This window comes from Helicoverpa zea, chromosome 9, assembly GCF_022581195.2.
Source record: "Helicoverpa zea isolate HzStark_Cry1AcR chromosome 9, ilHelZeax1.1, whole genome shotgun sequence".
Classification (NCBI taxonomy): Eukaryota; Metazoa; Arthropoda; class Insecta; order Lepidoptera; family Noctuidae; genus Helicoverpa; species Helicoverpa zea.
This window is the reverse complement of record NC_061460.1, coordinates 7100730-7115902: the sequence shown is the minus strand read 5'-3', so window position 1 is coordinate 7115902 and position 15173 is coordinate 7100730. Positions and strand designations below refer to the sequence as shown.

At 35.0% G+C, this 15173-nt stretch overlaps 1 protein-coding gene across 1 annotated transcript; it reads right to left on the bottom strand.

The window, feature by feature from the left end:
* Positions 1–1659: 1659 nt before the first annotated feature.
* LOC124633261 (sodium-dependent nutrient amino acid transporter 1-like) lies at positions 1660–13859 on the bottom strand. Its single transcript, XM_047168437.1, has 14 exons — positions 13709–13859; positions 13488–13616; positions 6367–6637; positions 6070–6286; positions 4617–4660; positions 4351–4498; positions 3819–3897; positions 3603–3706; positions 3328–3520; positions 3077–3253; positions 2690–2789; positions 2261–2440; positions 2081–2175; positions 1660–1973 (listed from the first exon to the last, which is right to left on the bottom strand). Exons 1-14 carry the CDS (start codon positions 13709–13711, stop codon positions 1797–1799), a joined length of 1917 nt encoding a protein of 638 aa, XP_047024393.1. The 5' UTR covers positions 13712–13859; the 3' UTR covers positions 1660–1796.
* Positions 13860–15173: the final 1314 nt, after the last annotated feature.

Genomic DNA, 15173 nt, shown 5'->3' with positions numbered 1-15173 from the left:
AATACGACCATTGGAAGTGGTCTAGGTTTTTGATGAGTGAGTCAGTCAGTCAGTGAGTGTATAGTAAAAATAGCGATTTTCTGACGTCAATATCTCAAGACCTACAATAGGTATATTAATGAAATTTTGTATTTTAGATAAGTGAGGGGATCTCAACAGATACTAGAAATTTGATATGCTTAAATAAAATAGATTTTGAGTTATAGGGGGGTCGAATTTGGCCCGAAATGGTTCGTGTAATATAACCCACGGCCGGTGTGTCGCTTTTTTGCTCGAACTTGGCGGACACACTGCCGTGTGTCTAGATACCACCTGCAATACCTTTTTTTTTTTTTTTTTTTTTTTTTTTTAACGACGTAAAAAATCATCAAATGACCCCTCCCGCTGTGGGTTAGCAGCGGTGAGGGAGTGTCAGACTCTTACTGACTAAAAGCCGTCGTGTTCCGTCGTAGGCCTTATGTGCTAGGGCCGCGGTACCTCTTTCGAACAACCCGCAGACCACCTGCAATACCTACAAGAATATCGTTTTAGCAGGCCAAAGAATGTACCCTGTGGTAGTGAGGTCTTAATATGCTGTCTAGGATTATAACAGTCGATGGAAAGGAGATGTTTGAATAACGAAATTCCATTGGTTGCTTAAACATTTTTCGGGTTTCACATTAGGTAAAAATTAAAATATGTAATTTTTTGGGTTTTGAAGCTTGTCCCTAAATTAAGCTTTGACGATTGAACAAAAGGAGATGGAATTGACAGCAATCTCAACTAAATGTTACATTGGAAGCGGAAAGTTCCCTCTAGCTACAATGCTACTTTGTAATTAAGTAAATCATCTTACAGTAACCTGTTAAATACGGGTTATTCCCGCTCGGTAACACCCTTTCGTCGACACTGTGGACGATCGGGAAAAAAAAGTTTCCTTGTTCACAGTGTTGACGAACGCTACTTATTATTTAGGGTAATTCCCGTTCGGTAACACCTTTCGTTGGGTTATTCCCGTTCGGTCACACTCTTTCGTGAACACTGCTGACGATCGGGAAAAAAAGTTTCGTTCGTTCACAGTGTTGACGAACGCTACTTATTATTTCTGGTAATTCCCGTTCGGTAACACCTTTCGTTCCTATCGTCAACACTGTTGACGATTGGGAAAAAAAAAGTTTCGTTCGTTTACAGTTTCCATGAATGCTGGTTTTTATTTGTTTGGATTTTTAAAATGTTTTAATGGATTATGTTAGATCTTTTAAAACACAATTAACTAGAAAATAAAAAAATGGCCTTATCATGTCCATAATAACCATTTTACACTTAAAAAACCATGACATGTTCTATTTTATTTCTATAATTTAAAAATAAAAACCAGCATTCATGGACACTGTGAACGAACGAAACTTTTTTTTCCCGATCGTCAACAGTGTTGACGACAGGTACGAAAGGTGTTACCGAACGGGAATTACCAGAAATAATAAGTAGCGTTCGTCAACACCGTGAACGAACGAAACTTTTTTTCCCGATCGTCAGCAGTGTTCACGAAAGAGTGTTACTGAACGGGAATAACCCTTAAATACACATATATGGAGGTATTTTATGGTTAAGTTTATGAGAATTTGTATCTTTGTAGAATCAGAAAGTATAAAGGATAATTTTCAGTAAATGAAACAATGGTAGAGTTAAATTAGTATTATTGATTTAAAAATAGCTTTATTACAGACTTAGACGTAATATGATACAGTACCTATACATAACAGAATACAATAAATAATGTTGAGTAAAAGAATATTCAAGTTGAAATATTTACATAATCACTTTTGTCCTCTTCGGTATCCACCAATCAAACTTAAACCTATGTGGTGGAACCAATTCTTACGTTTCAGTTCTCTTTCATACTTAGCGTTGCGGCGGAACTCCTTCCACTCTTCGCGTTTTTGAAGGTTTCTGGGGCCATAAGTTGCCTTCTTTCTAAATGATCGTTTCACGGTCTGTAAATAATAGGTACAATTATGATAATTTTCTAGGTAATAAGTTTTATACGTAGGATTGGTTCAATAGTAGGTAATTATGACAATCAATTCTGTTAGGTACTCACATCAACAAAAGTATCAGATTTATATTTCCACAGCGTAGCTAACATGAATATGGGAATCAGTGCTATTCCGAAGTATTGCAGAATAGCTCCAGCAACTGAAAAATATACACATTGTTTAGGTAAATTTAGAGTATTGCGTTTACAAAATTAGGTTCCTATAAGAAAGTTTATAAAACGTACTGTAAGCTCCTTGTGGATATTCATACGTTCCGCCGAACAACAATTCTTCTGTTGTGATCAAGGAGTAGAAAAATACAACCATCATCATAATAGGTGTTACGATCCCCCAACACACGCGCCAGTATATTGAACTCTTTAATCCTAACATGTATTCAATGTCCAGACACATGTTTTCCAGACCTGTAATGTTAATACAAGGGAATTAATGAATCATCTGTGAAGCAGCGTATAAATATGGTGACCACCACAACAATTTGGGTAAATCGGGATGTCATATTAAGGATAATGCTAGGATTTTGATGACACCGTTTTTTGGTTGCAAAAATATATGGGTTGTAGTACCTAGTAAAAATTTCAATGTTCGGACTGGTTGAGTTAATCAATCTAGGTACATGTAGGTATTATGAAGTGAGATAATATTATACTTACCATAAATCCAGAATACACCCATCGTTTCAATGATAGCTGCGAATAATCTCATGAAAGTTCCTCCGTAGTAATCTACTAATTCCAAAATGTACTGTCCACCCTGTAACGATATATTTAAAGTTGGATTTTAGATTGCAAGTAAATACTTATTGCGTTATTTAGTAAGTAGTTACCTAAACTTCAATAAAGTTGGAAAAGGGTTAAAGGAAAGTACAAGTACCAATCTAGACCGGTGACACGACCTCACCTCTCTTACTCCCTTGATTGTCTCGACGAAAATTTACTTAGGTCAGAAATATCATTGGTTGATAGTTCATGCCTGTCACAGGAAAGGCCTCTTATCGCTCTAAAACGTTATGGTCTTTCAAAATAAAATACGAAACTTACCGGTGTAACATAAACAAGCCCAACTAAGAAGCATATTGTACAGTTTATAGCGGACATGTAAATGATCGGCACTTTTGGGAAAGCATCAATAAGAATGGTGTTAATTGTTGAGAACAAGGCTACTCCTGACCCCACACCGAGGACAGCCATCATCAAGAAGAACAGTGCAGCAAAGAGCTGAAAAATAAGCGTAAGATTAAAACATGATTTAATAATAACTATTATAAAAAAAAACTGGTTTTAACCCTTACTTGCGGTACGAATGGCGACTGTGCAATGGCATCTGGGTATGAGATAAAAGCAAGACTCGAGCCACCAGATCCAATAACATCATTGATATTGTCGTAGCCAAGTTGGAATGCAAGATTTCCCAAGATACCGAAGATTGTTATGCCGGAGATTAAACTTGTGAACGTGTCCAGTGTAGTTACAATCATCGAATCTCTGAAAAGTTAATAAAAATACTTTACTAACATAATATTCGTGTCGTGACTGCAGCGTTGATATTTTTTATAACGTTACCTACCTGTAAACGTTTTGAGAAAAGTTGTTGAAAGAGGAGAACATTATGAGAGCTCCTGAGCAAGCGGACAGAGAGAAGAATACTTGTGTAACAGCCGCGTACCACACCTGAAATTACACAAACGCTGTTAAAAATATCAAAACGTTTTTGATGATAACTTTGCTTATTCGACAACTAGATAAAAAAAGTTTCATCTCAAAAGTTATTAAGAAGTCATACCCTCATTTCCAAGATTTTCTCCCATTTTGGTGTAATGAAGAATAGAATTCCCATTTCAGCACCAGGTAAAGTGACAGCTCTGTAATCAAACATTAACATAAAATAAAATAGAGCTCCATAAATACTACGACGTAGCTGCTACGCAAGTGCTACGACAAGCTACACATTCTACGAGTACAGTCACATCGGTTACGATATTCCTACTACGCCAGTGCTACGACAAGCTACACATTCTACGAGTTACGGTTACGATACTCCTGCTACGAAAGTGCTACGACTTTACTACGAAGGCTACGAAAAATAAAGTTATTACGTAAATATGAGGTTATAATGATTTAGAGTATAATCTTACTAATTAAATAAAGAGGTTAAAAAATCGTTTTTTTTTTTTTGTATTTTAAATCTTTCACATTTGGGAAGCTTCGCTATCCCCGAGTAAGGTAGGCTATATTTTGTTCGGGTACGGGAGTAATTCCACAAGACGTAGGTAAAAACGCGGGAAATAAATTTAAGATGTTTGAATGCTTATTACCTGATCAATAATATGAACATCACAACATATGGGAACAGAGCCAGGAAGTACGCCGCTTTTCCTGAACTTTTGACTCCTCGAGCAACAATCAGGAAGATAATTAACCAGGATACGAACAAGCTCAGGGTTAAGTCCCAGATTGGTGCACCTGTTAAACATACATTTAATGTAGAGAATTTTTTATCCAATCGTTCTAATTTCATAGGCATTCATATGTATTGAAGCTGTAGTTATCGATAAGCTCCTGAAATGGGTCTAAATCTTACCAATGCCATCGTGAATTCCATCGGACTGCCGCAGGATAGTTTTCCTGTAAACAAATGTTTTGATTACGATGGTTTTACTCAGCTAAGCTTATATCGTGAGATCAGTAATGAAACCTATGACATAGCCGTTTTATTTATTAACTAGTAGGTATGGTATATTTTAAGGACTGGATCTTTAAGACATTCGTATCTTTAGGAAATCAATGTTATTTTTGGTTGTAGAGAAGCTGACGGTATTATAATAGCATGATGCCATATCTTTCTATCTGAACTATAAAATTGTATTATGTAGCACTATATTTGGTCAATAATATCTTACCAAGAATATATCTAAATACATATAGAAACTTGCTAGAGAGGATCATTTTATGCATCACGTGAATGCAAAATAGAAAGATAGAATGATTGCACGAAAGTTTAACAATTCTCTAAGGGTCGTTGTAATAATATTGTTGAATGTTATCTGTAAAACATCCTGCTGCTGATAACCACGTGGAATAAGGATAAAAGATCATCTTATCGTTCGTATCTTATCTGTTTTAAAATATGAAATTAGGCACTTATTCGTAATTAGGTACTGTAATACGTCAATGTAAGTACACAACGCCACATGTTATCATTACTTATATGGTTTATCTACAATTATGTTGATTATTTATTGTATGATTAGATTACTCAGAAATAATGCTATAAATCTTCATAAAACACGTGGTTTTCAGTTGACAACAACAGATCCTTTTCTTACACTAAATCAATGTTTATAATATAGCTTATTTTGCAGATTTTGAGGGATAGCAGTTGTAGGTATATAGGTAAACCAGGCCTCTATCCTTCTTGTGCGAGAGAATTACTACCGCAAGCGGTACCGCACGTGGGCTGTCGCGCATCGCCATCCTAGGTACTTAAGTAGGTACTAATAATATTTATTGAACTGACGATGTCGTCTGACAGTTTCTGTGATGTTCGTGGATGTAAAAGATAGGTGTAGGAGTGGGAATAGAGTGTCTCTATCCATCATATTCCATCAGACAGCAATCCGACACGACCGGAGATTAATCGGAGACAAATCTGATATTTGCAATCACTTCCTTCGTCCGGGTTCCACTTATCCAAGTAACTTAAAACTTGCAAAGCGATTTTGGTCCGATTACGTTTGGAGGCCACTTGACTAACGAAATAATTACGCAGTAAAAAATGGTGAAGGTTGTTGTAAGATTTTTTATTTTCAAAACTCATCAAAGACATTACGGATGAGTTGATTGATCTATGATTTTAGAAGCTTCAAGTTGTTTCCTGCATTTCGACGTACAAGGTCATATCAATACCTATCCATGAAATGAATGCGGTAATTACTTATTGATTACCTGCATAAGCATGATTTTGAGTTGACGTTTTATTAACACTGTAATTAGTAATTACGCTAATGATAAGATTATTCACCGTGTGAACTTACGTGAAATATAATTCCGCGCTGGATACCGGTTCTCCTGTTAACTCTGTGTCGTTTGCAGTCTGTCCAGAGGGCACACAATTTTCCCATTCGGGTCTGCAAAGGGCCCAGGGCAGAGTGCTTTGAAAGCTCATCACTAAATAATATAAGCACAGTCCTACGATGGACATATAGTAGGAAACTACATAGAGAGCACTAAGAGCTTGTGCGTAGCCCGTCCCTGCAAACAATAAACAAGTGTTAGACAAATGTAAAGATCGAATTTGTGGAATTATAAAACAATGATAACTTTGTACCTACCTTTCATAGCCGGTGACAGAGCCCACACTTTGACACAATTACTACTACTGAACTGTCCTAGGGAAGTTTCTAGGTAGTACATAGGTTTTCCTATTAGTATAAGAACGATGATGTACGGTATAAGGAAGGCGCCGCCTCCGTTCTGGTAGGCGATGAAGGGGAATCGCCACACGTTGCCGAGACCGACCGAAGTGGCGATACATGACATGAGGAACTGGTACTGGTTATCCCATTGTTGTCTTTCATTTTCAGTTGCCGGTTTAGTTGCGTCCTAAAATGAGAAGTGCACAAAAATAATTAACATTAGAACCCATTACGGCATCCTTGAGGAAGTCCGTTGCTACATAAGAACTAAGCGATGCCAATGATAGATTAGTCGTTATAGTTACTTGTTATAGTTGTGTGCTGGACAGAAACCTAGCAGCAGCCAATTAGGCTAGTACCTAGGTATAAAATATTTATTATAAGCATATCAACATACGTTGGATTGTAAATTATTTTCCCGCTATGAGTGTGTAAGCGTGATAATTAATTTACCTCCTCTGCTGTATGAAATAAAAATATTTTTCATCCCACCATCTCGGAAAGGGTATTTTTACTCTTTGATATCTGAGCGCAAAAGCCCATTTTATCCTCTAGAGCGGCAAAGTGATTTGAATTTAGAACGTCATGTGGACTGAGTTTGTGAATTCGGCTGTGTTCCGAAATTAAACTCAGTATACTGCCTAGTGTTAATGACCTCACGAATCAATGCCTTATTGTACGGAGTGCTACGGTGATACAAGTTGACGTAATGTCCTGAGCACTAGCTTCGGAACACAGCCCGTCATCAACATTTTTGAATTCAGAAAACCTTGGTACTTTTTTTCTTAATTTGCGTTGCGCGCGCTAATTTCTTTTTACGTTATATTGTTTAAAAGTGAAAACATATTCTTATAGTGACGACGACGACATATATTTGACGCCGACAGAATTGATCGAAACTGTAAATAATGTACAGATGACCTTTCTCCCTCAACAATCACGCGAGAAGTATTTGAAACAATATGAAATGTTCAATACATGGCGAATAGCTAAAGGTGCCAAAACATTTTCAGAAAACGTTTTGCTTGCATATTTTGTTGAATTATATAAGACGAGGAAATCTAGCACACTATGGAGTACTTACTCAATGCTAAAAGCAACGATTAAGATGAAAAAAGATATTAATATCGAAACATATACTAAGTTACTGGCATTTTTAAAAAGAGCCTCATCTGGTCATCAACCAAAAAAATCGAAAGTTTTCACAGCATCCGAAATAGAAAAGTTTGTTAACAATGCACCAGATTCCATGTATTTGGCGGCAAAAGTAAGTGTACATTCAGTAGGTATTATTATTAATGTAGTTGGCATAAGCATGCATGCATATTAATGTAATTAATTTTCATTATCTACTACTTAAATACTCTATTCTTTACAGGTTGTTCTTATTATTGGCATAAACGGAGCATGTAGAACAAATGAACTGACACTGCTTAATGTCACAAATATTGAGAAACATTCGGATGAATTGTTATTGATACACTTAACGAATACAAAGACCAAAAGAGACCGCAACTTCGTCATTCGCAAGGAGTGCGCAGCGATTGTAGAGAAATACAAAGCTTTACGCCCTCTTAACACTCCAACCAATCGATTTTTTCTACAATATCGCAACGGAAAGTGTGTTCGACAGCCTATGGGTTCTAATAAAATTGGCAGTATCCCACGAGAAATAGCGACATTTCTCGAACTCCCAGAACCTCAACTGTACACGGGTCATTGTTTCCGACGAACTTCAGCCACACTTTTGGCCGATTCAGGAGCTGATCTTCTGTCTCTTAAGCGTCATGGAGGCTGGAAGTCTAATGCGGTAGTAGAAGGATATATAGAGGATTCTATCGAAAATAAGTCTAAAATATGTAAAGGCATCGTGGGAGCCATTACACTGAACAAGCCTTTGTCAGATCCTTGGACTGGCCCTTCCACATCAACAATGAGCCGGTACGAAACATCTAGCCTTCGCCCTCTCTCGCCAACATTTACGCCAAAGGAATCTAATGAATCTGTAGAAATATTAAGTGATACAGATAACTTACCAAAAAACAATAATAATAATACACAAGTCTCTACCACCAACATTACAGTACCGAACAAAAACAAAAATATTACACTCCACATAACTAACTGTAACAACGTTACATTCAATTTTTCTTAATTTCTAATCATCATTTGTTAAGATTAATAAATTAGCCTGTAGTATAATGTAGTAGTTAATACCCAAACTAAAATTAAATTATATTTATTGCAAACGTATTTTTATTCCTTCTTCTTCTCGTAGTTTTCACTGCTGGAGGTGAGCCGTCTACTCATTATATATTTTTTTGCATTTAGTCATTTCCTCGATGAGGTGGGATGAAAAGTTACGTGTTGCACTCGAGTGCAAAGATTTTTCACCTTGTGCTCATTTGATTCCCTCGCTATCGCTCAGGATTCTAATTTTTGAAACACTCGCTACGCTCGTGTTTCAAATTTAGAATCCTTCGCTTGCTCGGTCATCAAAATTGAGCCCGCGGTTAAAAAGCAACTTTGCACTCTTGTATAACAAATAACTATGGCGATGGTCTTCAAAATATATTTGTAGTATTTACCTACTTATTTTATATTATTAATCTAAAGAGCATGTCTTCTTGAAATTACTATGCTCATCTCAAAAACTATTGGATTGATTTATAAATTCCTTAATTGCTAGATAGAACATGTATCGAGGAAGGATATAAGCGGAGTATGTATTTATTAGTCCAGTTGAACGCGGGTGAAATGGTTCGAAAAGCTAGTAAGGATATTCATACAAATATTAATAGACTTTTTATTGTTAAGTGACTTCAATGAAATTATTTGTTCGTAATTTTAAACGGAAACGGATTTATCCATTGCGGATAAATAATATTTTGTTTATCTCACGTGTGCTTCGTATAAAAGCAGTGTCCGCAACTGCAGGGAAATACCAAGAACTCATTGCTTGTGACGTGTTTAGTCATTAAAAGGAAGTTATAAGAAATTATTTAGTTGTAAATTTATAAACCTTTTTTATCTTTTATCGATCACAATAATAATCTACCTAAGTATAGGTACATGAATACTTAGATGTTGTTTTGTAAAAATAAGTAGCTTTATTTTTTTTGTTATATGTAGTGCAAAACAGTACAATTTAGATAGGGTTTTATATCTTATCTAACACATTTTGTTTCAAATTACAGTAATATAAATATTTCCTGATGGACTCGTTTATTTTGCATAGTTGACACGTAAGGTCATTTTATTGCCTTATAAGTGTAGATACTTACCTATAAGGCATATATTATTCGTAACAAAAATATCTTTTCTTTCGACATTGTACTCAATTAAACCAGCATTGTTAGCTACAATAGCAAGGGAAGTAGATACACTGTTTCATGGCCAAATGGTTTCCACGTTACCCCGTTTAAAATTTTTAACTCCGATAATAAACAAAAAACAGGCGGCGCTTAGTTTGTCGCTCAACTCCAACTACCACAAGTAAAATTACTTTTTCATCCCACCATCTCGGAAAGAGTAGTTTTACCCTTTGATATCTGAGCGCAAAAGCCGTTTTTATCCTCTACAGCGGCAAAGTGATTTGAATTTAGAACATCGTGTGCAATACTCCATTTGTGACAATCTTAATAGACTTTTCAAACAAATACATATTAAACAAATAAAATACTGCTTACAATATTTATTCAATTAATTAAGTATATTTTATTGTGGTTTTTACATCGATTTTTAACCTCGTTTCATTTTTAAACTGAGTTTTCAAATAAATGAACTTTAATAGTTACTTCTTTTTAATTTGATACCCATATGTGCGCGCCATTTTGTTTTTTGCATTTAGTGATTTCCTCGATGAAGTGGGATGAAATTATTATTTTTTATTGTTTTAAGGTCGATTTTAAACCTCATTACATTTTAAACTGAGTTTTTGCATAAATAAATTTTAATAGGTACATTTTTTAATTTGCCATGTGTGACGTGCGTGCCATTTTATTTTTTTGAGTTTAGAAATTTCCTCGATGAGGTGGGATGAAAAGTTACGAGTTGCACTCGAGTGCAAAGATTTTTCACCTTGTGCTCTATTGATTCCCTCGCTATCGCTCAGGATTCTAATTATTGAAACACTCGCTACGTTCGTGTTTCAATTTTAGAATCCTTCGCTTGCTCAGTCATCAAAATTGAGCGCGCGGTTAAAAAGCAACTTTGCACTCTTGTATAACAAATAACTATTTCATCCCACCATCTCGGAAAGAGTAGTTTTACCCTTTGATATCTGAGCGCAAAAGCCGTTTTTATCCTCTAGAGCGGCAAAGTGATTTGAATTTAGAACATCGTGTGCAATACTCCATTTGTGACAATGTTGATAAGACTTTTCAAACAAATACATATTAAACAAATAACATATTGCTTAGAATAATTATTCAATTAATTAAGTAATTTTTATAATTTCTTTACATAGATTTTTAACCTCGTTTCATTTTTAAACTGAGTTTTCAAATAAATTAACTTTAATAGGTACTTCTTTTTAATTTGTTTAATTGTTTTAAGGTCGATTTTAAACCTCATTACATTTTAAACTGAGTTTTTGCATAAATAAATTTTAATAGGTACATTTTTTAATTTGCCATGTGTGACGTGCGCGCCATTTTGATTTTTGCATTTAGTAATTTCCTCGACGAGGTGGGATGAAAAGTTACGTGTTGCACTCGAGTGCAAAGATTTTTCACCTTGTGCTCTTTTGAAAAAAAATTGAGCCCGCGGTTAAAAAGCAACTTGCGCTTTTGTATAACAAATAACTATTTTTGGCAATAAAAATTATTTTATCTATTTATTTTATATTTATTTATAATAAACAAATATATTCTCGGAAAATAAAATTATCAAACGCGGTCATAAGTCGCAAAAGTATACCATTATAAAAACATTCTGAGTGAAGCAATTAGGGAGATACTTGTAACGAACGATAAATAGGTAACTGTTTAAAAATTTATTTTGCCTTTAACCCCTCATAGGTTTTCAACACCTAAGTAACCAGGCAAATGAGGCAAATATTTTTATGATAAATGATAAGAGCTAATTAATCCTCATTAACATTTTAGTGTGTTGTTATCTATGAATAATTATATGTACTTATATGGGTGTTTATTTGAGTTAAAATTTTAATCACTAGCTATTTCGATCAGTTTCATTTAAGGACGTATTTTCCGAGGGAAGCACTTCACGTAGCCGATTGAAAAGTTTTCAAATATTCCTCTTAAAACCGTATACAGCCGACCCTTATCGTTTTCATCGGAATCGATTTTGTCGTTTAGTGAAGAGTTTAGAGTTTTAGTGGTTGTTGTTGTCATTGTAGAAAGCGTAGCAAACTCACTTACGCATTCATAAATGTTAAAAGTTAATTTTATAATAATTAGAATTAAATATTGAGATCCTAGAGACTTATTACGATGTTTTGAAGGATATTACGATATTTTTATGTACGTTACGGAGCAACTAACCACGGTAAAAGGGTCAAATGTAGTCACTTTGACTACTCATACGTACCTACTGGAAAAGGAACCTTAAGAAATAAAACGTTTACTAATAGAGATTAAAGTGACTCAATTTTCACAGTATGTTGTAGATAATGTGACGACATTATTCAATTTTATCAAACTATATCAAGGATTAATGAACTATTTGTAACTAACATTACACACATGCCAGTAGATACATAGGTACCTAGCTGTTATTGCTAATTAACTGTATAAGATAAGATTGATTGATATTTAATTTTTCCATTCAACTAAACGTTTCGCAAAGTAGTTCTTTTTGTAGGCATGTGCACTTAATATATTGCCCTGCTGGGTGCATTAGGTAATAGGTACAAGATATTATTTGAAGTTAAAATAGACAGTGCAAATTCGACACTCGGTATGGACTATGTAATGATGGAGCCGTTTAAATCTATTAAAAAATGGCTTATGTTTAACTGATCGCCAGATATAGTAACAAATAGCAGACAAAAATAGTAAATGATCACCAAAATGAAACTCGCATTTTAATGTAAAACTATAACCAAAGTTTTAACACTTTACTATCCTATTTAAGTGAAATTACTCCAAAATAAATCATGCGTAAGCCAAAAATAGTAAATGATCACCAAAATTAAACCACCATTTTAAAGTAAGATTATAACCAAAGTTTTTAAATTCTGCTATCCTATTTAAGCAAAATGAGTCCAAATAAATTATTGTTATCCCAAAAGTAGTAAATGATCACCAAAAGTAGTAAATGATCATCAAAATTATACCAGCGTTTTAATATAAAATGATAATCAAAGTTTTTACATCTTGCTATCCTGTTTAAGTAAACTGACTCCAAAAAAATAAGTTCGGCCTGATACAATAAATTTTATAACATTATGGGAACCCTTTTCCTGCACTAGGGTGGAAAATTGTCTATTGCATGCCTCTAAACAGTGCGATAAGAGTGTGTTTTCGAGGGAGTGTATTGAGAAACACATTCTTCTTCTTCTTTCTCCTGCCCTGTTCCCAATTTTACTTGGGGTCGGCGCAATATGTAATTTTCTTCCATTTTCCCCTGTCACTCGTCATACTGACACTCACGCATGCATTGCAAGCCGGACACATAACTTAATATGGCATCATAATACTTTATTTGGTAATAAGCCTACATTTTATGGCAATCACAGTGACTTATTTAGGCAAAAATAATACATTAATTTGGTCGTCAAGTGTTGGTGATCATTTACTAAATTTGGTGGTCGAATACAATTTAAAGTGAAGTCGTGACTAAAATAGCTGGTACTATTACATTTTTAGACTTTATTTTTCTGGTGTTCAGTAGATATTTCTGGTTACAAAACTAAGGGTATCAAAGCATTTTATGGTGGTCATTATATTTGTTCCCTTAAAAAATCACAAGTTTAAAGCTACACGCATTTGAATATTAATTTATAACGATCTTTATATGACTTGAACGTTGGCATTTTTAATAGGCAAAAACTTAAAAGGTAGGATACTTACTGTGATTTGACTTTCTAAGAAGTCTGTAGTCAGATCTTTTTTCTTAGATACATCCCCATTCTCCGGCTCTGGGTTAAACCCTGGATTCACTCGACTACCATCTTCAACCACATTTACGCCGTTTGGCTCCTATGCAAAAACACGTCGTTGATTAAAATTCGATACATACTAAAAATCCAACATATAATTTAAGATATTTAGAAAAAACAATATTTATTTACCATTTAACCGTTTGTGGGACACTTAAAATATGCGCGCCACCACGACATACGTAGTTGAAGTGACGGTTTGTTTTAATTCTTATTCCTAATAAATATATGACAGAGATAAATTAAGTATGATACGGTTATCTAGTATCCATCAATAGATTAAGTATCTAAATCGTATAATATTAATGCTGCTTTATGACCCTAAAATGCCCGTATATGGTTTTGATGTACGGAATCATCATGATTTCGTGAAATCACCTGCATTGACTTAGTTTGAATGCCGATTCCCGACGCTTAACACAGGCAACACACAACACAGGTAGGTAAGGTATAGGTGATTGTTTCATAGTGTCACATATTTATAAAGTACACCGCACATTTTATGAGGAATCCAAACTTCAAGCACTCACTTGAACTTTTAAGATGAAAAAGATTTCATGAATAACTTCATAGTAGTCATTAAATTAATCAGAAAATAATTTTCTGTTTTGCCTATTATGAACCTTTCCACTATTAATTTATATTTTTTTATGTGCTGTTTGACAGATTTTGAAGAAAAAATATAAGTCCCTTATGAGAAATATACGTTACCTTGAAACCTCTCTGGCAATGGAATAAGCGTGCCAAAACACCCTAAAATAAACACCTTGTGAATCTTGTGACGGAATCCAACCACGTTCATATACTTTTGACCTTCCCACATTTTGCTAGGGGCTTTAACTAGGAGTTAGCCTCTAGGTGAGATTCCACCAAAATGGCACCACACAAACACCCGTGGCTCTGTAAAAAAGCCCTTGTCAGCGAAGAAATTGATTTGGCGCCTTTTTCCAGCCGACATCGTGAATAGGAGGTTCTGAACTCGGAGCTTGGGTTCGATTCCGTGGGTCAGGCAAGTACCTACTAATGCAACTTTTCTAATTTGGTTTTACTTTCTAAGTACCTATATCTTAGACACCAATAGGTAACTGTGTTTCGGATGGCACGTTAAACTGTAAGTCCTGGCTCACCTGGCTGTCATTGAACATCCTGGAGAGGCCTATGTCCAGCAGTGGACTGCGATAGGCTGATGATGATGATGATGATGATGATGAACATCCTGGCAGTCGGTGTGGTTTAATAGCTGCTACTTGCTGCTGTTTGGGCATTGTGCATATTCCATTCATATTGATAAGGATTTTGCACCATTATGGGTTACGAATGCCACTGTGGGTAAGTATTAAAAATATTATAGTTTTGGAGCCAAAACTGAAAAGCCTAAAGACACTGAAAGGGTTAACGAAATTTTTACAGAGTTCTGGAGGTTGGTGTCTGCACGTCTGTTGACTGTGTTTATGTCTGTTGAGTGTGTTTTTTTTGCGATTTTAAGCCATGTGAAAGGTTTTATTGTATCCGTTCCTATTTTTTTTATAAAAAAGTTTTTATTTTCAATAATTGTAGGTATGCCTTATCTTTTCCCAACTGTAGGTTCGGCTTTCAG